This window comes from Sceloporus undulatus, chromosome 3 (genome assembly GCF_019175285.1).
Source record: "Sceloporus undulatus isolate JIND9_A2432 ecotype Alabama chromosome 3, SceUnd_v1.1, whole genome shotgun sequence".
Lineage (NCBI taxonomy): Eukaryota > Metazoa > Chordata > Lepidosauria > Squamata > Phrynosomatidae > Sceloporus > Sceloporus undulatus.
The window spans coordinates 218,622,539-218,646,606 of NC_056524.1; the positions used below are offsets into that span (position 1 = coordinate 218,622,539).

The window sequence follows — 24,068 nt, forward strand, 5'->3', positions numbered from 1 at the left end:
TGTTCTGCCACCCAGTTCCTCTTAGAACAGGGGTAGGCAACATGCAGCCTTGAGGCTAACTGAAGCCTCAGCGCTCTTTTTGTAGCCTCAACCCGTCTATGCTCCTCAGAATGTTCTTTTTCTGGTCTAAAAAAATTAAATTGGGTCAAAAGGAAAGCCTCCAGCAGCAACAACTCACCTTAAAATAGGTTACAGGCCCTCCCCCACCCATTGTTTGACATGGAGAAAACATTTTTCAAAACTAAATTTGACTTCCTGGGATTTCTGGGTTTTGGAAATAGGTGTGGGGGGGGGGCAATTTTTTTGGCAGTTCAAATAGCCTGCTGAAGGTCCAAGGGACAAAAAACTGCCTTATAGACCTGCCACAGATGCCCATTCCTGTTTTAATTTTAAAAAGAGCTATTTATAGACACTACATATGTATATAAACTGGAAAAAGTATGATGCATTTTGAAAAAAGTAAAGTGTATTGATCTGGGCCTTGATCACACCAGAACAGAGTCCAGAATGACTAAGATGTAATAAAGCTATTGATGTAAAACAGCTATTCCCAAACTTTGGTCCTCCAGGGGCCCATTCACATTGCAAAAAAAATCGGTTTTGAAACCGATTCAATCACGTGAAGTTCCTACTCACCCCGAATCTCACACAAGCGAATCCGGAGCTTGCACACCCGTTCCGTGGTAAATGGCCCCTAGCGCGGGTCTTTTGAAATCGGCGCAAATGCCGTTTCTTTTTAAAAACCCCGGGTCCTGGGAATGAGAACTTTGGCCTCGATCACGATCGAGGCAAATTGAGGGAGGGATTTAGGTCAGAGGGTGGGCAAAGGGCAAGGCATTTCCTCCCCTCATCGGAGGGGAGGGGGTGGAGGAAAGAGCCCAAAGGGTGGATGCTAAGGGTGACAGGTGGCAAAAGGGGAGGCTGGGCTGCATAGGGCTGGGGGTGGGGGGAGATGGAGAAAGTGATGGAGGAGGAGGAAGGAGGAAGAGGAAGAGGAGGATTGCCAAGGCTGGGGGATGTAGGGAAATGGATGAAGCAGAAGCATCTATGCGCATTTTAAGACCATTTATGCGCATTTTTTGGGGGGTGACATGTCTGTGTGCTTGCTATTTCCTCTTGCTCCTGGATTATTATTATTATTATTATTATTATTGCGCTGCATTTCCCATTTATTCCCAATTGATTCCATTAGGTCACTTTCTCTCTCAGCCTCAGTGGAAGGCAATGGCAAAGTGTAAGCAGGAGGAAAGGGGTCGGTTCAGCAGAGGGGGAAGCTACAATGTTGCAAAAGACCTCACTTACAATCAGTGTTACATTTTTAAACAATTTTTTGGAGCAAAGGGAAAGCTACAAATGTTGCTTTTAAAAGCATAAAAAAATGCATGACAATTCCATCCTTTGCCTGGGACGGGGCAGATCTGACCCAAATGCCCACAGGTTTATAAAAAAATTAACCCTGTGCCTGGCTCTTTAAAAAAAGGGAGGAGGGGGAGGACACTTTCCGATGCCCTGCAAAACGTCACCATGACAATCGCTTGATTGACAGCGGCCACCTCGCTGGCAGAGATAGAATGCATTCGATTTCTGTCAAAATGCATTCGATTTCAAATTTGTAGTGGGCACTTGCTAACGGAGCGATTCGGGGGAGGGGCATCCGGATCATCCCAGTTCCCTCCATGTCTTTTACCCCAGTATGAATGGGGCCCAGGTGTTTTGGACATCAACTGCCAGAAGCCCTACCCAGTTTGGCCAGCAGTCAAGAATTCTGGGAGCTGAAGTCCACAACATCTGGAGGATCTATGTTTGGGAACACTGGTGTAAAAGATGATTTATTGTTAATCAATGGATGCAGTAGGATGCAGCAGGAGCAAAGAAAGCTCATCAACATCACTACCATAGCAGGCCCCATAATTATGGAAGGAGTGCCCTTTAGAGGCCATGATATGTCTCAGACACTTGTGTATGTACTTTGTCAATTTGAGACAAGGCCAAAAGGGATTTATATATGGTGTCTACATCATTCAGACAAAGAAAACACAGGAGGAGTTGTAAAAGATTTCCCCTCCTGGGCAAAGATAGAGGCTCATGTGCTTATCAGAGCCTAATGGTCTCCTGCCATGCCTTGCCAGGGGGAATAATTCAATAAAGACTAGCTATGGTGTTGACTATTCTATGTGCCAAACAGCTTTTACTAGTCTGTTTTAGGCTAAACAGTAATATTCTGTGAATTGTGCAGATATCTATAATAAATAATATTTCATGGTGACAATTTATCATACTCACTACACAAGGTTTCAAAGGCCCTTTCCATTATGAAATATTCCAGTTTGAAATATTTTACTTCTTCACACTTTTCATTATTATGCGAAGTACTATGCAAACATATTTTATGTCTAATGCAATGGTCATGCAAACATTGATCCCTGAAACTTTAGAACTATCTTCCATCCCTACATAATTGATATGAGGGTGGAGTGCACTTGTTGTGTGAGGATAAACATGTTGATAATTAAATGTTTCTCCCACATGGATGTGGGTGAGTCATTTAGTATTGCATCTGTGCAATGGGGGAAGCTCATCAGAAAAAAATAAGGAAATAACAAACAAATAGAGTACAAGGGACCTGAAGTTGGTGGTAGGCGAGTTGGTTTGCTGATCTTTTCATTTTTTAAAAGACACCTGGATGATCTTGCTAGCAGATGTGTTAGATTACAAGTGTCATCATCCCTAATGAATACTGCTGGACTATGGCTGCTGGATATAATGGGATTAATTTTCAGAGCTGGAAAAATGACTTGCATGGTTAAGCTGGCAGAGGTTCTCTTGGCCGTAGGCCCGAAAAAGGTACTTTACCAAACTTTGGACATTGTCCAAGATAGCTGAAAGACATGAAATTTCAGAAGACCAACCTAAGATTTGGGTTTTTGAGTTGTTTTACCTTTTTATTTGCAATCCTGTAATGACAGCCCAGTGCTACCTCCAAACCTCCTCCAAATGCCAAGTCTTCAATTGCAGCTACCATCGGCTTTTCACTCTTCTCTATTAAAGAAACAACTGACTCTAAACTGGGGAATTTGCCTTTGTCAATGTTGGCAAAACCTCTGATATCAGCACCTAAGAAAATAGAGCAAAAACATGAGAATCTATTCCATTATTCCAAAAAATAGGTCAATTAAATCCTTCCAAAGATTGGCAGATGACAACTAACAGCAGTCAGGTGGTATGCTACCAGGGTCCCTTTGTCAAGAGAAGACATCCATCTGTTTGATGGTAATGAGGACTGCTTTTAGCAATTCATACTTCCCTATGTACCCCCCCCCCCCCATACCGCATCCAAATGTGCTCTGTAAAGCTGGTGAGACACTGTTGGAGGAAAGGAAAATAGCTTAAAACCTCTCTGTCTGTTCCACTGATTAATGTTTTCTGTAATCAAAGGGACACTTCACTTGTCCCTCCTTATTCGCTAGGGTTAGGGGTACAAGACCCCCATGAATATGGAAAAACCACAAATAACAAAAACACCATGTTTTTACCCGAGAGGACACCTCTCTAGGAACCTAGGTCCTCCAGGGCAACTTTGTGGTCAACGTTCAACAGACACTGACCGTAGAACTACACTGGAGGAGCTGCAAATGCCTAGTAGAGTATTCTCTCTAGGAATCTCTGGGTCTTTCAGTGCAACTTTTAGTTAAAGTTGACCATAGAGTTGCACTGGAGGACCTAGATATTCCTAGAGAGAACATATTAATCATATCCGTGAATAATCAAATCCACAAAAATCAATGCCACAAATATGGAGGGATGAGTGTAGTTGAAAATTCCCCTCCATTTTGTATACCAAAATTACTTCCTGAAAACACATCCTATATTTTCTATCCTTGTGTCCCTATCAAACAAGTCATATATAGTCTACTGTTGTTATTGTGGTATAGCTTAAACCCTCAGATTAAATTACATACAATAAACAACTGATATCTGAAAACCATAACTCAGAGAATATCTCAGTGGATCAAACTTAACTAAGAGAGATCTATACCCATTGAAGTTATCAGATTGATAAAATGATGGTGATGTATCACATTGTATTTAATTGTTACATAATTGTTGATTTAAAAAAAAATCAAAATTACCTAGTGGGTATTTCACTAAGAATTGATCTCAGTTTTGCCCTGTAGATCATCATCTTTAAGCGATGATATCTGTGTTGTGGCAAAGGTTGAAATAAATAACTTTTTCAGGTCTCTCCCAGATCTTTGTTTGGTCTTTAAAAAACAGTGGAACTACAATATACTACCAGTGAATGGTGAATTTCCCTTTGCATTTAATAGTAGAAGGTGATATATACAGTGCAATGCTATGCACATTTACCAACAGGAAATGGGGTTTTCTACCTAGAAAGTGTTTATAGGATTGCAATTTTAATTAAAAAACAAAACTAAAATGAGTACCCAGCTTGTTTGGGGCAATTAGCTTACAGTTGTAAACCGTTTAGAGACTGCTTAGTGCAGTAAGAAGCAGTATATAAATGAAGCTGCTATTGCTATTGTATAGATCTGCTATACTCAATTATATAAAAAAATCTGCACAGATAACCTAGAAAACATAATTCCTAGTGAATTTAACAGAAAACTAGATGAAATGTTGTTAGTGTGTTATAAGGATATCAGTGATAGGAACAGGTCATATCAGTAAAAACAAAATGTAAAACCACACTTACAATTCAACAAATGCAGAGCCAGAAAAAAATTAATATCCATCACATTAAAATCAAGTTACCAAATTGGGAGAAAACAACAATGAAGGAAAAAACACTTGTTGTTCCTTGACATCAACATGAATACAAGCTGTCAACTCTGGACCTCTCAGAAACATTTCACCATTTCAGTCACAAATCAATTGCTTTATGATATCAAAGAAAGTACACTTTGTATTATACATGGAAAGGTGTCCTAGTCTCTGCTTTATTTAAGTAGAATTAATATATGTTGTTGTTGTTGTTGTTGTTGTTGTTGTTGTGTGTCTTCAAGTTATTTCCAACTTATGGCTATGCTAAGGCAAACCTACCACGAGGTTTTCTTGGCAAGATTTGTTCAGAGGAGGTTTGCCATTGCCTTCCCCTGAGGTTAAGAGAGTGTGATTCGCCCAAGGTCACACAGTGGGTTTCACAGCAGAGCTGGAAATCAAACCTAAGTCTCCCGAGTCCAATGCCTAAACCACTATGCCATACTGGTTCTCAATTAAAAAGGAACTCTAATTAACTAGTATTTCCCCTAGCACTAAGGACATAGTCAATGCTAAGATATTAATGTTCAGCTGTAAAATTTCACAATTTTCTACATGAGCAAAAAATTGGCATTAATTCAGAGACTCTTACCTGCACTGAATTTTCCATTTGCCCCACAAATCACAACAGCTTTCACAGAGGGATCGGTGTTTGCCTGCTTCACATCTCGTTCTAAAGCCTGTGTAGAGGCAGGGCTAAAATACACCAAAAAGTCACTTAAACTATGAAGAAAAAATTGAGGGGTCTATCATAAAACAAATTCCCTAAAAGAGTCTCAGAATAATATCTCAAATAAGTTTTGAGATCTATATATCAAGATCATTCCCTCAAGCCTCTAAAATGTATATTAAAATGTAAAGTGTTTGCCCACCTGTTTTGCTATGGAAATCCACATGCTTAATCACAAAGTCAACAAATGTTTTATCGAATAATGGAAGACCATCACAAAGTTTTATGAATAGAGAATTTGATATTTAGATTGGCATCCCAAATATTTTAATGCAAGTTTGCCCTTAACTGGCAAACTTTGGCCTTAAAAAACAAAACATTAATTTTTGCTCCATTCTTTTATTGAACTAGGTGTGAATTTTTTTAAAGATTGCAAGATGTTCTTCATCCAATTTTTGTTTCATTCAAATCATAAGCAAAATCACCATCATGACCCAGACAACAGACTCTTCTAGATTAGTCTATAGTGTGAGTTCTTGCGGCATAACTCCTTAGCTTTTGCTGGGTGTTGCCACAAATGGGTCTACTCATTTCATTCTTTAGAATCTATCTGCAAGTAGCCTTTTGGATTTGCCCTAAGATGCTGTCAAAGGTTTTCCAAAACCAGGCCATTATTTGGTGAATTGGTCCTATGGTTTGAAAAGTAAGCTTTTTCCTCTCTGATTTCTTTTATATCTGTGTGTATGCGTATGTGCACAGACACACACATACACATATATACATAGAGTGCTATAGCCTTAGCCTTATCTATGGATTCAAGCATCCATGACTTGAAAATATTCAAAAATATTTTATATATTTATATATTTAAATATAAAAATATATACATTCTGAAAACCAAACCATGATTTTACCATTTTATATAAGGGACACCATTTTATTATGCCATTGTATTTAATGGGACTTGAACATCTACGGATTTTGGTATCCATGGGTGGTCCTGGAACCAAACCCCAGCAGATACCATTGTATCATTTGGATACAGTATTTAGAACAGAACATCAAGAACTATAGCAACAAATACTGTGATCTCCTGACACATTTGTAGCACTTGGAAGATACCAATGATGGGTAAACTTCTTTAGCATTGTATATCATATTTAATTTATCAAGAAGTTTGAAAATATGTAAGCTACCTCTAGAGGGAGTTGAAACAGCAGCAAATATTTCAAAGGCAAAAAATGGTACAAAAAGGCTTTAGTTTCCCTCCTTGCAAGGCAAATAGACATTGACAACTGCTTCACAAACCAAGAATATGATCAACCTGAAAGCAGCCTGCTTATGACCACCACTGAGAAGGCACACAAATGGCATATCCATATATTTCATGAAAGACATTTGTGCTATGTACTGTATTACCTATTATATATGAACCATAAACACAAGCAATTTACAAAAGGGAGGTTTTGTTGTAGAAAAGATAACAAAGACTCCTGTGGCTCTTGGAAGACCCTGTACATTTATTATGTTATTAAGCAAGATGTCTTCAACTTTGTGTTTTTCATATGTTTTGGAACCCACCTCATCCAGCCAATATGACCAATTTTAGAATTCCTGTTAAGAAAGGGATGGCATAAGCTTCTGCTGATCACTATATTCTGCTTTATTAGAGGGATGAAGTGTTATCCTGTGAAAAAGGTATAATGTACACATACCAGTTAATAGGTATGTTATGTAGACAGCTATCACACAACTGTAATCCTTGCAATAACTTGCTAGAGCATTTCCCCGAGCAAAATGTTGACTGATTTTATTAAAAAGTCTTCCCAAGATGCAACTGAACCTTGTTTCTTTTGGGCATGTTTGCTCCTGTATTTTCCTACCAAATTTGCATCATTATATGGCCCAAGATTTTGTTGTGGGAGAATCTAAACAGGTGTGGCAATTCCACCTCCAGACTGAAGCCATGAAGCAATTGGTATGTTCACATTGACAAAAATAACTGAACAATGTGGCTTAAGGTTGCTCAGTGTGAGTTCCACCAAGTAAAGACACATAGCATGGAATGACAAGAACTACCACAAATGTTATGTTGCTTTCTGGTGGTCAATACAAATTAACTCAATATGCTGAAAATGTCATCAGCTTTGGACTATCTCTGAAGGTTTAAAGCTTAAAGACAAAAACATATGAATCAACTCAAATAAATATAAATCTGAATTGTCATTATATGTGATTGGATTATTTATTTATTTTTGGTATACTGTCAACAATTCTATTGCCAATCAAGTATACTTGAAATTCTGGATAAAACCCCATGCATCTAATGAAGTGGACTGTAGTTAATGCTACAATATCTCTGTTAGTTTTGATGGTGGCACATAATTTTTGTTTTTGCAGCAACAGACTAATACAACAAATACTCCTTTAGCAATCACTTAGGACAAAGATTGAAGACCATAGAAAGATTTCATATTCAAATGCCTTGTTAAATATGGAACAGAAAAGCCAATTTTAATAATAAACTATAATCCTATATTTTCTGATTAATCTATTACAGGTTGAGTCTCCTTTACCCAGGAATCCAAAACCCAATATATTCCAAAATCTAACTGTCCACATGGGTGGCTGAGATAGTGACACCTTTGCTTTCTGATGGTTCAGTGTACACAAACTTTGTTTCATGTAAAAATTATTAAATATACAGTTGTCCCTCTGTTTTTGTGGACTTGGAGTCCGTGTCCCTCGCCCGTTTGCAGGTGGCAAACGGAGGGGGTCAAAATGGATCGCACGTCACCATTTAAATCAATGGGGCTTGAATATTGGGGATTTTTCATTTTCCCGGTGGGTCCAGAACGCAAAAATGGAGGGGCGATTGTATTATCTATAAAATTACTGTAGCTGGAATCCAAAACACTTCTGGTCCCAGTCATTTCAGATAAGGAAGACTCAATCTGTAGTATCCAAAGTCCAGGAAAGTAAAGACTTTCAGTTTACATATTAACTAGTTCTCAACCCATGACCAACTTTCCCACTGCGATTTCAATATTACTGTTTACTATTAAACCCAGAATGAATAAGAATTCGTTTGGTTTATTGGAATTTTTCAGATGATGATTTACTTCTTTCTCAGTAATGAGGAATATTTGAAAATGTGACCATAGTTTTCTTTGCCTGAATGTAACTTCAAGCAGGGTCATGATCTAGTAATGGTCATTCTTTCCCTACTGGGTGAGACAGTGACTTCCTGCCTCCAAAGCAGAGCTAGGGAGCATAACCCCCTTATCTTTTGGATTAAAGGTAAAGGTAAAGGTAGTTCCTTAACATGACTGTCCAGTTGTAACCGACTGTAGGGATGGTGCTCATCTCTGTTTCTAAGCCGAAGAGCCAGCATTGTCTGAGAACAGCTCTGGTGGTCGTATGGCCAGCATGACTCCACTGAACGCTGCTATCTTCCCACTGAGAAGTGGTACCTATTTATCTACTTGCATTTGCATGCTTTCAAACTGCTAGGTTTGCAGAAGCTGGGACTAGTGACAGAAGCTCACCCCCTCATGAAGCACTCAGGCCTTGAATTGCCAACCTTCCAATCTTCAGATGATCAGATTTGGTGTCTTAACCACTAAACCACCACATTCTGGATTATAACACTCATAATCCCCCAATACTGCCTGTGCTGGCTAGGTCTTCTGGGAGTCCAAAACACCCAGGGGGAAGGGTCCTTTACATTTGCTGAAAGGTTAATCAGTTTCAGGAACCTTCCTGAAAATGTTCAGCTCAGTGTCAGCACAGAAATGCCATTAAAACTGAGTGTCCCATTCTTTTTGGAGTGCCAGATCCCCCTCTTCTGAGGATGTGCTTTCATTGTGCTGCTGCTGCTGAAGAGGCAAGGGCCATGGAGTAGACTTGTTGGCCATATAGCAAAGTACAATGACATCCAAAACCCACAAAACAGTAATACTTTTATGAGGCCAACCAAAATGCATGAAATACATGTTGCAAGCTTTCAAAGCTCCACTAGCTTCTTCATCAAGCAAAGCTGTGAAAAATCATGTGTGCGTGTATGTATACAGTATATATATATATATATATATATATATAGTTTCAAGTGGCTAAAGTGAAAATTTGATAAGATGTGATGTTTTAAAATAAAATTTGAAAACAGTAAAACATTTTAAAATTTTTATTTTTTTTAAACTGAAATTTTTAATTTAACATTTTAAAAACTTGGGGTCTCTCCTTTCCCCTCCCACTGAGTCTGGCCACACTCACACCATCTTTTCAGTGTTTAAAGGGACGTAAGTGAGCTCCACAGCCCATTTCTGCCAAAAGGCAGATTTTTGAAAACATTACTGCTGGGACATTTCTCTGGGTGTTGTTATCTTTTTCCTGTGGAAAGGTCCTCCCTTTCTCTTCAGTGTCCTCCATCTTGTCCTCCTTTGGGGGTGAGGACATAGGAGGACATCATCATTATTATTATCATTGTTGTTGTTGTTGTTTACCTGAGGGTGTTGAGGGGAGGGTTGCAGATCCTAATCACCCGCACAGGGGCAGCCCCCCGCAGCAACTGCGCCATCGTCGCGCGACAAAGGCCCCGTGTGGCTGCCAGAAGGAGCTCCAAGTGGAAGAAGGAGCTCCAAGGGGGCGGGAGGGAAGGTCCCTAGGGGCCGGCCTGGAAAGCCAGGGAGGAGGCGCCAGGGAGAGCCGCCCGTGGAGGAGCCAGGCCCCACTGCTAGGCCTCCATTGCAGCAGGCTCCGCCTCAGTGGCTGCTGCTGCTGCTGTTATTTATTGTGTGCCTTCCTTCCTTTACTCAGTGTCCTCCATTTTGAGCAGAGCTTCTATTGATCTGAGTGATTTTAGCTCAGAGTGAACAGAGATCTTCCTTTTCAAAGATATGTCCTCCATTCCAGCCTTCTGTCTGTCCAGGAGGAGTTCCCAAATGCCCTCCATTTTGAGCATGATTAAAAAGCCCATATGGGTTTATACTGCTATTAGTGTCCAGGGTGACCAGAGGTCCTCCTTTTCCAGGACATGTCCTCCATTCCAGCCTTCTGTCTGTCCAGGAGAAATTCCAAAATGTCCTCCATTTTGAGCTCGTCTAAGAAGAACACATTTATATTGATTTGGGCGTTTTTACCTTTTATTTGGTCATGTCCTAGATATATTTGACAGTTAAAAAGTGGTGCCAAACTGGATTATTTCTGCAGTGCAGATGCAGACCAGGACAGGGCCAACAGATTCAAGCTACAGGGAAAGCAATTCTACTCCGAAGCCTCTGGAGGACTCATATTCTCCATCTGGAGGACAGCTGTTATGGCGGCATGAATGAGGGTGACACGTTGGAGACATCCACGGCCTCCCAGCACCATTTGGCAAGACTGAAGCCGCTCGTGATATAGAGATAGGTTTATTGAGAATATAATAAATACATTTATTCTGTTAACGTGGGAACTGAACACAGAAAGAGGGAGAAATGTGCAATTTGAATGAACGAGAGCATTAATGCCTTCAAGAGCATTCATAGCCAAAGGGGTTAAAGGGCATATTGGCGCAGAAGGCCATTTGGGGCTGCGTCCACACTGCAGAAATAACCCGGTCTGAGGCCACTTTGCCACGGCTCCATGCTGTGGAAGTGTGGGAGTGATATACAGTAGCTGGCTTGTGACAGGAGCAGCAGCAACAGGGCTGCTTCGGGACCGGAAGTAACGGGGCCGGCCTCTCAGACGGTGTGCGCGCTGTTTACTCTTCGCGTCAGGTGATGCCGGAAGTGACGCAAGAGGGGAGGGGACCAATGGCCACAAGGGAGTGGGTTCCGGGCGGCGAGTAACGGAGGGGCGAGAGAGGAAGGAAGGAAGGGGCTGCTGCTGACGCCGCTGAGGTAAAAGGTCCTGACGCCGGGCATCTTGTTTTGGGGGAGAGAGAGAGAGAGAGAGCGAGAGGGGGGGGCGTCCCTTGAGGGCAGGAGCCGCCTCCTCCTCCTCCTCCTCCTCCTCCTCCCCCCTTTGAGACGGATGTCGCCTGGCGACGTGGTCGGATGGGCGCAGGGCTGGCAGCGCCGCCTCAGCAGTCCCTGCCCATAGGGAACCATTAGGGAATGCTTGCCCATAGGGCAGTATTGGGGGATATCTGCCCACAGGGAAGCATTGGGAGGCACCCTTCCCTACATGCAGGGATTCTCTAAGGATTCCCTATGGGCAAGTAGCCGCCAATGTTTTGGGAAGTCAGCCAATGCTTCCCTTTTATCTTACAGTTGTAAACCCCTTAGACATTGCCTGTTCAGTATGAAGCAGTATATAAATGCAGCTGTTCGAAAGGCATCCTCCAGTGTTTCTCTGGGGAAGTTTCCTCCAATGTTTCTCTATGGGAAGGCATCCTCCAATGTTCCCCTATGGGAAGGGCATCCTCCAATGTTCCCCTATGGAACGGCATCCCCCCTCATCCAATGTTTTCCCTAATGGGAAGGCATCCTCCCAATGTCCTCCTATGGAAGCATCCTCCAATGTTCCCATCTCTATGGGAAGGCATCCTCCAATTTCCCCTATGGGAAGGCATCCTCCAATGTTCCCCTATGGGAAGGCATCCTCCAATGTTCCCTATGGGAAGGCATCCTCCAATGTTCCCCTATGGAAGGCATCCTCCAATGTTCCCCTATGGGAAGGCATACTCCAATGTTCCCCTATGGGAAGGCATCCTCCAATGTTCCCCTATGGGAAGGCATCCTTCCAATGTTCCCCTATGGGAAGGCATCCGCATCCAATGTTCCCCTGGGAAGGCATCCTCCACATGTTTCCCCTATGGGAAGGCATCCTCCAATGTTCCCCGATGGGAAGCGCATCCACTCCAATGTTTCCCTATGGGAAGTGCATCCTCCATGTGTCCCCTATGGGAAGGCCTTCCTCCAATGCCCGCTATGGAAGGCATCCTCCAATGTTTCCCCTATGGGAAGGCATCCTCCAATGTTCCCCTATGGGAATGCACCTAGGGGAATGGCATCCCCCAAATGATTCCCCTATGGGAAGGCCTCCTTCCATTTCTCCTCTATGGGAAGGCATCCTCCCCTATGGGAAGGCATCCTCCAATGTTCCCCTATGGGAAGGCATCCTCCAATGTTCCCCTATGGGAAAGCATTATCCAGGAGGACATCTCGTCACACTGTACTGCTATAAATATAAATTCAGGCTTCTTAATCCTACTCAGAATGGAGGACATTTTGACATTCCTCTTGGACTGAAGGCTGGAATGTAAAGCACATCCTGGAAAAGGGAGGATGTCTGGTCACCCTGCTTAAGTTGGAAATGACTTAAAGGCACACAACAAACAACACACGTACACACAACTCCCTTCAGGGTCCAGGGATGGAAGGAGGGAATGCATCCCTATTCTGATGCCTGATGCCTTCCTCCTTCCCTGGCTCTGCTTCTATTCCACTTTGCTATTCACTGCTATGTCTGCTCTCATCCTTGTGACCTAGCCAGCAGGGTGACTGTTCTTTAGAATAAAGACATAAGCCCAAAACGCACTGCATAAATAATCCAGTTTGAGACCACTTTAATTTCCCTGACTCCATGCTAGGGGATTTTGGGAACTGTAGTTTTGTGAGACATTTTAGCCTTCTCTGTCAGAGAGCTCCAGTGCCACAATAAACTGCAGTTCCCAGGATTCCCTAGCACTGAATCAGAGCAGTTAAAGCAGTCTCAAACTGGATTGTTTCTGAAGTGTGGTTTGGATCATAGGTGAGGTTGAGTCTCCTTTATCCAGAATACTTGGGACCAGATGTGTTTCAGATTTTCCCCCCAGATTTTGGAATATTTGCATGTATAATAATTTTCCAAGGGAAGGGTGGGAGGCTCTGTTGGGGTCCTCATATTCTTTCTCACTTTTTGCTTAATTTTTTTTAGTCAAACAGAGGAAGATGATTAACAACTTTAAAAAATGCTGTTGAAATAATGACAATAAGTTGAATGAACAGCATGAGAAAAGATTCATTGAGATGCTATTGCTCTTGTAAACTGATATTTTTGTCCTGCTAGAAAAGGCCTTTTGGTGTGGTGCAGCCATTTTGAAACCCCCCTTTTTTGATGAATAAAAGACCAATATATATATATGGGAATATTTGTATGTATGTAAATCTTGGAGGTGAGACACAAGTCTAAACATAAAATTCACTTATTTACATCTTATACACATCACCTGAAGGTAATTTTGTACGTAATATGTTTGTGCATTAAATGAAGCTTGTGTACACTGAACCGTCAGAAAGCAAGGATGCCACTATCTCAGCCACCCATGTTTTGGATTTTGGAGTATTTTGGGTTTTTTGGAATTCTGGATAAGGGAGACTCAACCTGTATGTTGCATACTCTGTTCTTTGGTAGGGATGTTTGAGGAAAGAGAGCACATCTGCCTTGCTGTATATTGTCAGTTGCTCAGAATGTATTTGAGGAGCTGCAGTGTGTGGAACAGTACTCCATTATTTGTATTTTTGAAAGCTATTACAGTTGGCCCTCCACATTTGCGGCTTTGACTTTTCTGGATCTGATTATTTGCAGTTTTGATTAACATATTCTCTCTAGGAATTTCTAGGTCTTCCAGTACAGCTCTGCCAGAAGTTGACCATAGAGTTATGCTGGAGAATGTAGAAGGTCCTAGAGAAAACACTTCTCTGGGCATTTTTAAGTCCTCCAGCATGATTCTGTGATAAACCTTTGGCAGATATTGACCATAAAGTTGGATTGGAGGACTTGGAGATTCATAGAGCGATGTTTCCTTAGGTTAAAAGAACAGTATTTTTTATTTGAGATTTTTCCACATTCATGGGGTCCTTCACCTATAATCAAATGTGAAGGGACCACTGTATATCCATTTGTACCAAGACACCCCTCTCCCCCAATAATGTACAACCATTACAATGTCCACATTCAAACAGTGTCAGAGTGCAAGACTTTATGCGACTGCTCAGAATTAAGTCTAGCTCAGTTCAGTGAGGCTTATTTCCAAATAAGATTTTATAGGATTGTAGCCTTAGGGCCTGAACAGACAGGCCAAAATAAACCTGCTTCGCATCACTTTGGAGGTATGCTGTTTAAGTGACACATGCATCTTAAGAGGCCAGAAGCTGCGCCAAAGCTGCGATCCAGTCCTTAGGATTGGAGTGTGGCTTTGGCGCAGCTTCTGGCCTCTTAGGACTCATGCAGCATTTAAACAGCATACCTCCAAAGTGATGTGAAGCAGCTTTATTTTGGCCTGCCTGTTCAGGCCCTCAGTGTACATGATTATGCATAGCCTTGAATGTACACTAGTAAGTTGTATTTTTCCTCTCATTAAGATATATAATTTTGCAACTTGAATGCTCAAATGTGACTCAAGGAATTTGCTGTGAGCCCATTGTAACAAGCCCCCAAAGCAGTAACAGGATAAAACTCCAAAGGGCACAAACACTAAAGCATTCCTTTTAATAAGAATTGTTGGAAAGAGCATGTGATATTTTGTACAGTCATCCCTCCATATTTGCGGCTTTGATGTTTGCGGATTTGATTATTCACGGATTTCATTAATATGTTCTCTCTAGGACTGTCTAGGTCCTCCAGTGGTCAACTTTAACTAAAAGTTGCACTGAAAGACCATTTGTAGCTACTCCATTGCCATTCTATGGTCAGTGTATGTTGGACATTGACCACAGAGTTGCGCTGGAAGACCTAGAGATTCCTAAAGAGGTGTCCTTCAGGTAAAAACATGGTGTTTTTGTTATTTGCCATTTTTCCATATTCACGGGGGTCTTGTTCCCCTAACCCTAGCGAATATGGAGGGACAACTATATTTAAGACGGATCTGTGTAAAAAGCTTTAGAAACTGAAATCAAAGAGTTGGAAGACATCATAAGGGCCATCCAGTCCAGCCGCCTGCCATGCAGGAATAACACAATCTAAGCATGCGTGACAGATAGCCACTCATCCCTTGTTTAAAGACCTCCAAAGAAGGAGATGCCACTACACTTTGAGGGAGTGTGTTCCATTGTTGAACAGCTCTTACCGACAAGACGTTCTTCCTAATATTTAGGTGGAATCTCTTTTCCTGTAGCTTGAATTTATTGCTCCTTGTCCTGTTCTCTGGAGCAGCAGAAAACAATCATAGATACTTCTGGGCAGTACTGAAATAGTGTGGGTTTCAGGCTGTAGAATTTGGCTATAACTCTTTCAGAAGCTGCAGCAGAGAAGGAAGGAATAACCTCTCTTTAGAAATGTTGAATCCTGCATCTGTATAAACTATTTCCAGCTTTTTCTTCAAGTTGTCAGGAGTAAAAATTCAGTTTATTTATATTTTTGTTCCATGTTGAAGCAGTCTTTTGTTCAGTAAACACATGTAATTTTGGTATTGGCATTGGCAGTAGCGTTACTGAAGGGGGTGTGGACGGCATTGGGTGATACCTCAGAGGAGGGGTGACACCTAGCCAAGCGCAACCCCTCCCTCTCCTGCACCACTTTTTTCCAAAGAAAACCGGCATGGGGCAGGGAAGGAGTATGCTCTGGGCACCTTCCCTTCCTCCTGTGTGCCCATTTACTCATGAGTAACTTGAATTTGTTTCCTTTAAAACTAGGTAGATTGAAACATTTTACCAGATACACTTTTCTGGGTATACATGTAAGGGATCTTCTAAACTTGGAGGTATTGCATCTTAGGATGGAACCAAGAGCAAACATCTACACAGAGCTATCTAAAGGTTACTTCAGAATGGGTAGTATTTGTTCAAAGGAAATAAACTCATGAGGCAAGCAGAAGGGAGCAAAAGGACTCTGGCTGTGCCCCTGAAAGCCCTACCGCCTGCTCTCATGACACCAGGTGGAGGAACACCACTGGCCATTGACAACATTTTTACTTACTCCTCCATGTAGCAGTGCAAAGACAAAACTCCCAGACTATCCACTTAATGGTAGGAATTGTTCAGTTTTGTACCATTTTCTTTTTAATATTTTATGCTATCTTAAACTTGTGCTTCAGCATTACACCTGTAACAGTAAGATTTGTCTTGCTTACTATACACCGAATTCTGATTAGTAGTAAAAACATTCCTAGGACTTGTGTTGTTTACTTTGCTCATACCAAGATCTTTTGTTTAAATCTAGTTAGAAAACATAAAGTGTGCAATTAAATATACATAACTCATTGAATTTATTTTCTAGCTTGCTAAAATCAAACTTTTGGGAAAGAGTGTCAGGCAGACAATCAGGACGCATGGATAATTAAAGCTACCAGAAAAGAACTAGAATTTGTTACCCTTCTGCTGGAATCTATGATTTGAAGATGGTAAGTGGTTAATTTCGTTCCTTTCTATTTTATGTACAGCACTGTGTAAACCTATAGCACCTTATAATTAAATAATAATAATTATAATAGTTTTAAAGACATAAGCCTGCAAAGTGAATTAACAAACTGCCTAAAAATCTTACTGACATTGGCCTGAAACAGACAGGCCAAAAGTACCGTGTTTGGGCTGTTCCGGGGGTGTGGCATTCAGATGATGCATGCCCCTGGATTGAAATGAAGCTGCACCATGGCCTTCTAAGGCAGCCCAAACCCAGCTGCAAAAGGAGTGCAAAAAAGCTCTCCTTGCCAGCAGTCTGTTGTGATCACGGCAGCAGCCAGCCTCAGGACCATGGTGTCTCATCATCATAGTGTCTGGTCATCAGGGTGCACTCGCGGTTCTCCAAGCCGATTGTCTGCTTGAGGCCACAGTTGTTGTAGGTCAAAGAACCTACTAATCATGGTTTCATTATGTTAGGATTAGGAACATAATTTGTTAAAATGATAGATCTCATATTAATTTGTAAGGCATATGCAGCATTATGGGGGAGGGGAACTGCAGATAGTGGTGCTGTCCTGTTAGAAATATACCAGAACAGCATTACTGCAGCAAACTAAAACTTTACAAAGTGTTAAGCAAGATGTGAAGTTTCCCAGAATTGTTCTTTGTGCTGGAAGGTTAGAAAAATTACAGAACCACACACACACACACACACACACTGAAAAAGAAAGCTTAGGAAGAGAAAAAAGTTTTTTGATTCATCCTGAAGAGGTTCCACAGTCTCCAGTTCGTAAAGTAGGGAACAGGAGGTTGTAAGCAGAAATGCAGCACAATCTAAACATGTTTATTAAATGCAAGTTCCTTCAAGTTCTGAGGGGATTTACTCTCTATTTTTATTTATTTTACCTACTTTGCCTTATGAATAATAAAGAAACATTGAGTTATGCCTGTTTTTCAGTTGATTTTCATTATTGACAGGTAATCATTGTTTTTCACACTGTTGTGGGAATTGTTACTGAACTGCAGCTCCCAGGATTCCTCAACATGGTCTGTGCTAGCTCCAGGGTTACTGGGAGTTGCACTTTAACTTCATCTAGAGGGCTGTACTTCTCAGGATTGCAGGTGGAGTTATCCACGATAGTTGGATTTTCCCACCCCTGCTTGTAGCCAGAGGTCATATATAGACAACATAAAGATAGGGAAATAAAAAGGGATAGAGAAGAAAGTAAGTGTGAGGTCCACCATTATAATGAATAGTCATGTCCTTAAAAAAGATTCAACTACAGAACTATATATTTATTCCAGTTTCTTAGCAGATGTTGATAAAACTTGTGTTTATGTTGCAAAAAAGTTCATTTTTAACCATTGAGTGACTGATGGGATCATGGCTGATGGGTTCACTTTGGATTTCATCCTTGCAAGATAAAGTGTTAAGCAATCTAAACAGCTAGTGTAGCCTATTATGCTGCACTGATGTCAGCTTTCAGGCTACAGGGATAAAGTTCAACAGTGATTCTAAGGCTGATCATATCTAGTGTGGCATCCAATACAGTGGTGATTCTGTCTGCATTCTCTGTTCACAAGGGTGTCACCACCATGCATGATTCATTCTGGATGGGACTTATTCTTTAACATACATGTTTATAAGTATAATAAGTATATATAGGACTGTATCTTTAATCAGGCTAAACAAGGCAAGCTGCAAATTAGAGTTCAGGTTTCACCAAAGGCTACTGGGACAGTGAATTGATGCTTATTTTCTTTTAGAAAATATAAAAGCCAGCAGTAATTCAAATCTGAACACTTTAATTTTTTCTTTATTATGCAAGGCAAGTTGTAGGCTAATACTTATGTATCTATTAACTGCTTTCTTCCTTATGAAATAACAGACAAGCCTTTTCTAGGATTGCATCTCATTGAAATGTGATAAATTAATAGAGTTTATATGCATTCTTTTGTATAAAAAGTCCAAATACTAAGGGCTGAAACAGATGGCCTGGTAAATCCAGATTCTCACTGGCTTGGGGGGTGTCATTTAGATGCAGGCTTCTATCCCACTTGGCGATTACATGCTGGTCAGCTTCTATCCAGTTTGGGGGCATGGCGTGTAGACGCCACATGTCCTGGACCCGACAAAAAGCCAGGTACAGAGGCAAAGGGGTGGCTTTTTTCTTCCTAATTTACAAATCATCCAGTATTACAACTCATACACAAAATATATGGCCAGCACTCATGGCAGGACGTGTGATCCTGACATGGGGATGCCATAAGTCAGAAATGGCTTGAAGGCATACCAAAATGGGACTCAAGGCGATTCAAGGTGATCTAGGATCAGCGGAAAATGGTATATAACGTGGGGAGAGAGGGTGGAATGCTTGGTTTACGAACCATGTTGTGAATGAAAGTTATACATGAAAGATTGCTTATCTATTGATGCTACTGAACAGAAAACTGAATTTTGCAAAAATGATGGGAAACCATGTGCTTGGAATGGATGCTAAAGTATTTTATTCTGTAAGGAGGCTCTCTGAGCACCAGAAATCTTAATATGGAGTTGGCTTCTCATGATTTTATTTGTCCCAATTAAGTCAAGAATTGTCACAGCTGTCAGGAGTGTCACTACATGTGGGTGTTGTCAGGCTCTATATTACAGCAAAACATTTGCTGAAACTTTGGTGATGGGGAAATATATAAAAATAACTGCTGAACATTAACTTTTATGGATTATCTAATATCTTCAATGACCTACCACCTTTTGCTTGAAGCTGTTTCTAGTGTGTTGCCAGTGTCTGTTGCATCAGAGTCCCATTCAGAAAGAAGATGAAATTATAGCTGAAAGTCTTCCACAGTCTTCATTTTCTTCTAGAATTGCCAGGTTCAGTATTTCACAAACTAATATGCCTTTAATAGCTGCATAGAAGGTGGAGTTCTATATTACCTTTAGGCAAGTATAGCTCTAGCTGCCTCAGTGTACTCTGGTTCATAGTTACATAAAAGGGTTATATAAACAGGGATTTATTTAAAAGATAAAAAAAAGTTACAGAATGAAGCACCAGTCAAAATGCAGAGTTATGCAGGCATCTTCAATAATATCACAATTAGGTTTATTATATAGTGAAAGTGAAAGGGTATTTTTGCCTCAATATACATTAGAGAATCTTGCCAAAAGTGTTTCTCTCATTGTAGTTTTGTTATGGAGAAGATACAAATACTAAATCTAAAGCTAGTCTTGAGAGGTTTCAATAATTTTTGATGCCCTAGATAAGAAAAGAAAAAGATCTTTCCCTCTGGTCGTAAGAAAGGAAGAAAAGAAATCTTTTAAGCCTGGATACCAGTCCTTCCAATCTTACAGATCACAGCATAGACTGCAATAATATAAAGCTTGCAAACCTCTTTGGATGGTGCTCAGTCCTAGCAGGAACCCTAATCTTTTTTATTATTATTATTATTTATTTATTTATTTAGTGGGCAGGGGAGGAAGAGATTTCTAATTCTGTCCAGAATAAAAAGCGATCACAGACAGGAACTGTCTTGGTGAGTATGGTCAGATGTTAATGGAGGTAGGGTTTCTACACTTTGCTCACTGTTGGCTGTGAATATTCTCAGATGCCTGGGTTCTGAGTAGAGTTTTTGGAGGGTTACACTATAGATTTTTCTAGGATTTCTCCAGATCACTTCATTCAATGTTACAAGTCAAATTGTCTCATTATGTAATGTTTTTTACTGCAAGCAATACAACACTTATTTTAAATCAGAGCCATTGAGATAGTGACATCTGGTCAAATGTTTTCAGGAGCTTATTTCTTCCTGATCCTAGTTCCCAAGAAAAATGGGGATTGGTGAGTGATGCTAGATTTTAAAGGGTTGAAGTTATTCATAAAGAGACAAAAAGTCCATATGGAAATGTTTCACATCATTCTGGACAGCATTCTGTTCAGGAGCTGACTGACATCTTTTGACTAAACAGAAGGCTATTTATTCCACTCACCACAGGTTTTCAGGTTTTCCTATCAGAGTTTCTTTTTTCAATACAGAGTGCCCCTTTTTGAATTGCCATCTGCCACTTGTGCAATACTGCAACATCTAGGAGCATGGACCAGCGTATTGCAAGATGGAGTCTTTCTTCCTCAGTATTTCTCTTTTAAGTTACAGCTTAACATTGTAAAATGTGATGAAGTCACCTCAGGCCATGTCAGTGTTTTTGACCAAGTTGCTTGGGTTCATTGTAGCATGCATTGACTGGAATGCTTGGGCATGGGCTTTTCTGAGAACCTTGCAATGTTTCTTGAGTACAATGTTATGGAACAGAGGCACCTGTTAGTATCTGTCTTCCTCTTGGTCAGGAGTTCCCTATGATGATGGTTAGATGCAAGTTTACTCCAAGGCAAGCCTATATGGAATCCTGTGGTGTAGTATTAGTGACAGGGGTATTAGATTCAGTCCAAAAAGAAACCTGTGTCAGTTGTTTGGAGCTGTGGGCAGTTTATGTATTTATTTATTTTTTATTTATTTAGAGTAGTGTATTTATAACCTGCACTTCAGCCACAAAGGCTCTCAGAGTGGCATACACAGATTGCTAATTTGACAGTTCCCTGCCTTCAGGCTTGCAGTCTAAAAAGACATGACACAAAAGACCCAGGCATCAAACAGTTCCTTCCTCAGATTCAGCAAGGTGTGTCTTGATATGTATAGGCAACATGTTTGTAACTTCCCATATGAATTTTTGGGAAGGGGTTTCTGTCTTGCTCTCTCATGAAGGAAGCAAATCTTTAAATAACTTGGATAGAAGTAATTAAATTCAGGCAGAATATATTAAGAGCCTGTTCAGTTTCAGGGTAGTTTGGTTGAGCAGACAGTATCTGCACCAAGGAAAATCAACTTTAAACTTTCTTGTGTTTCACAGATTTGTTCAGATCTTTGAAAATCCAGTAGTAGATGTTCACAGAAAAATTGCATATTGCTGAACTGTGTGTCCCAGGTTTGGACACTGGAAACATGGTAATTTAATACCTAGATCATAAAAAGGTTGAGAGAACGTGTTATATATTTCTTCTGATTTCCCTGCTAGTGAGGGTTTCTGTTGGTGACAGAAAGAGCAGAAGTGATCTTCATGTCCCCTTGGTGGTCTTTGTGAGCATGATTCTCTGACCTGGTGAGTGGCAACTCATATCATTTGGAGCATTCCATTGGGCCAGACGTATTAAGTCTTAAATGATTCTTGTATCCACAGCCAGGTTTACGGCTACATGTCCAAAGGTTTGTTTTATTTAATTTATGTCAAAAAGACTCCCAGAGTAGCCTACAAATTGTTAGTCTGACATTCCCTGCACTCAGGTTTACAATCTAAAAAGGCATGAAACACAAAGAAAAGGGGATGGCAGTGGGGGAGAAGATTAAGATCAGCAAATGCTGGCTGCTGTTTTCTCCCTCAGGCCAGAGCAATGGCAGTTGGTATGGAGGGAGCGCCATTCATCAGCCATTGGAATCAAGGGACAATGGTGCTGCACCTGGCTGCAGTGCTCTCCCTTAGAGGCCAAAGTAATGAAGCCTGAGGGTCTCTATAGACCACCCCAAAGGGGTGGCCTGCAACAGCCCTTTTTGCACTGGATCAGGGCTCCAGCATCCTCATGCCAAGGCCCTGATCTGGCCTTCCAAGAGCGCAAAAAGGAGCCGCAAAAAGCGCCCTCAAAAGGGCACCATAGGGCCCTTGAAAGGGCACCATAGCCAGCGCGGCTATATGTAACCCTTTTGGTGCTGCATCATCTGGATGCAGCACCAGAGGTGCACCATGATGCCATGCACCATCTGGAGCGGCGAGTGGCATCAGAATGCCCTGGAGGGCTAGAGTTTGGCGTGCATCATCAGGATGCTGTGCCCCAACTCTGCCCCCAGGCCGCCCTTTCAGGCTGGTCTGTAAAGGCCCTGAGTGGGGAAAATGAGGGTTATGTATAATAGTCTGATCAGTCCAATCCAGCTTCATGGTGTGACTTGAAGGGTTTTTTTTATAAATAGTGCAAATGGGAGCAGTGTTATCCTACACTCATCTCCACCAATGCCCCTGGAAAGCCAGTTTGGTGTAGTGGTTTGAGCATTGGACTATAACTTTGGAGACAATTTGATACCTCACTCAGCCTTGGAAACCCACTGGGTTACCTTCTGCAAGTCACTCTCTCATCCACAGAGGAAAGCAAAGGCAAACCCCCTCTGAACAACTCTTTCCAAGAAAGTTGAGTAATAAGTCATAAGTCAGAAACCCCACAACAGTGAGAATAGCATAAATACCTACTAACAAATGAGAAAGGGAATCTGTCTCCATCATAGCTCCAAGGCTGAAAAACCCAGATACCTGAAACTTGTATGCATACTAAGAGGTGCCTAAAATTACCCACCTCAGGTTTATTTGGTTTGTACAATGCATTGATTGCAATCAGTTTAAACATCTGTACCTTACAATGCCATCTTTACTTAATAGATGCAAGATTTCTTTAACTGTTATTAAGGACAATGGCTCTTTTTATAACAAGCCATTCTATAGAAAGCCAGTTTGCCAGTAGTGACCAGAAAAAGCCGCCATGAGCACAGGTGAAACCCTAGAGCAGTAAGTCACAAGACAAGAAAGGAATGGTTGAAAACAGTGCATCAAGAGCTGCTGGGATTTCAGACTTGCAAGATGAAAAGCAAACAGAACAGCAACAACAGTATCCAGAGCATCTTGGGTGGGAAGGATGGGTGAAGGGAGAGAAAGACTTCCTGGGTTGTTTGGGTGAGTAGGAAGGAAAAAAAGAGAACTCATGTGCGGGGAGTGGAAGGGCACCAGTAAGAGTTTAAGAGCATTGTAGTGCTTGGTTTTTCTGCCTGTTGGCAGTATTCTTGGAAATATATGTCACTAAACATTTGCATATTTATAAATAGGCTGAGATGTTGGATAAACTGAAATGGAATTAGAAAGTGAAACGTAATTTGAATGCTGTGGAAGCATAAGTATTGACTTTTTTACAATGAGATTCACTACCTGGAACTGGATAATAGCTATACATTAAAATTATTAACATAATAATAAAAATATTATTAGTGTGAGGAACTATTAGCATAATCTCTGACACTTGGAGGGATCACTGAAAAGGAAACTGAAGTGGTTAACTATAATTTCTTCCAGTTATCCAGGTCAGAGTAAGACTTGATCCTCTCTGGGAACACTTGATAGCTAGACCTCAGATTTGAGACCCTTGGTCAGATTATTTATTCATTTATTATTCATTAATTCAGTAGCCCCTCCCTTCCATTAACACTTTTATTCTTTGCAACTTGGATTTAAA

The 24,068-nt window shown here is 41.0% G+C and overlaps 3 protein-coding genes across 7 annotated transcripts in view; 1 reads left to right on the forward strand and 2 right to left on the reverse strand.

The window, feature by feature from the left end:
* EHHADH (enoyl-CoA hydratase and 3-hydroxyacyl CoA dehydrogenase) overlaps nucleotides 1-10,113 on the reverse strand; it is a 30,958-nt gene extending 20,845 nt beyond the window's left edge. The window contains exons 1-3 of the mRNA XM_042460544.1: nucleotides 9,955-10,113; nucleotides 5,375-5,478; nucleotides 2,939-3,114 (exon numbers count right to left, since the gene is read on the reverse strand). Of these exons, the coding sequence (XP_042316478.1) occupies nucleotides 2,939-3,114; nucleotides 5,375-5,478; nucleotides 9,955-10,028 (354 nt within the window). The 5' untranslated portion in view covers nucleotides 10,029-10,113. The remainder of the gene's footprint in view (nucleotides 1-2,938; nucleotides 3,115-5,374; nucleotides 5,479-9,954) is intronic.
* Nucleotides 1-24,068, reverse strand: part of C3H3orf70 (chromosome 3 C3orf70 homolog) — a 362,205-nt gene that overhangs the window by 71,270 nt on the left and 266,867 nt on the right. The window lies entirely within an intron of this gene.
* The window catches only part of MAP3K13 (mitogen-activated protein kinase kinase kinase 13), a 60,463-nt gene continuing 47,620 nt past the window's right edge, over nucleotides 11,226-24,068 (forward strand). Inside the window, exons 1-2 of one of the 5 annotated variants that reach the window (XM_042460538.1) lie at nucleotides 11,226-11,331; nucleotides 16,631-16,754. The gene's annotated coding sequence lies outside the window, so the exon portion shown is untranslated. Of the gene's footprint in view, nucleotides 11,332-16,047; nucleotides 16,381-16,630; nucleotides 16,755-19,608; nucleotides 19,628-20,240; nucleotides 20,287-24,068 lie in introns of those variants that run through there. The other 4 variants (XM_042460537.1, XM_042460541.1, XM_042460542.1 and 1 more) reach the window with 4 other exon arrangements.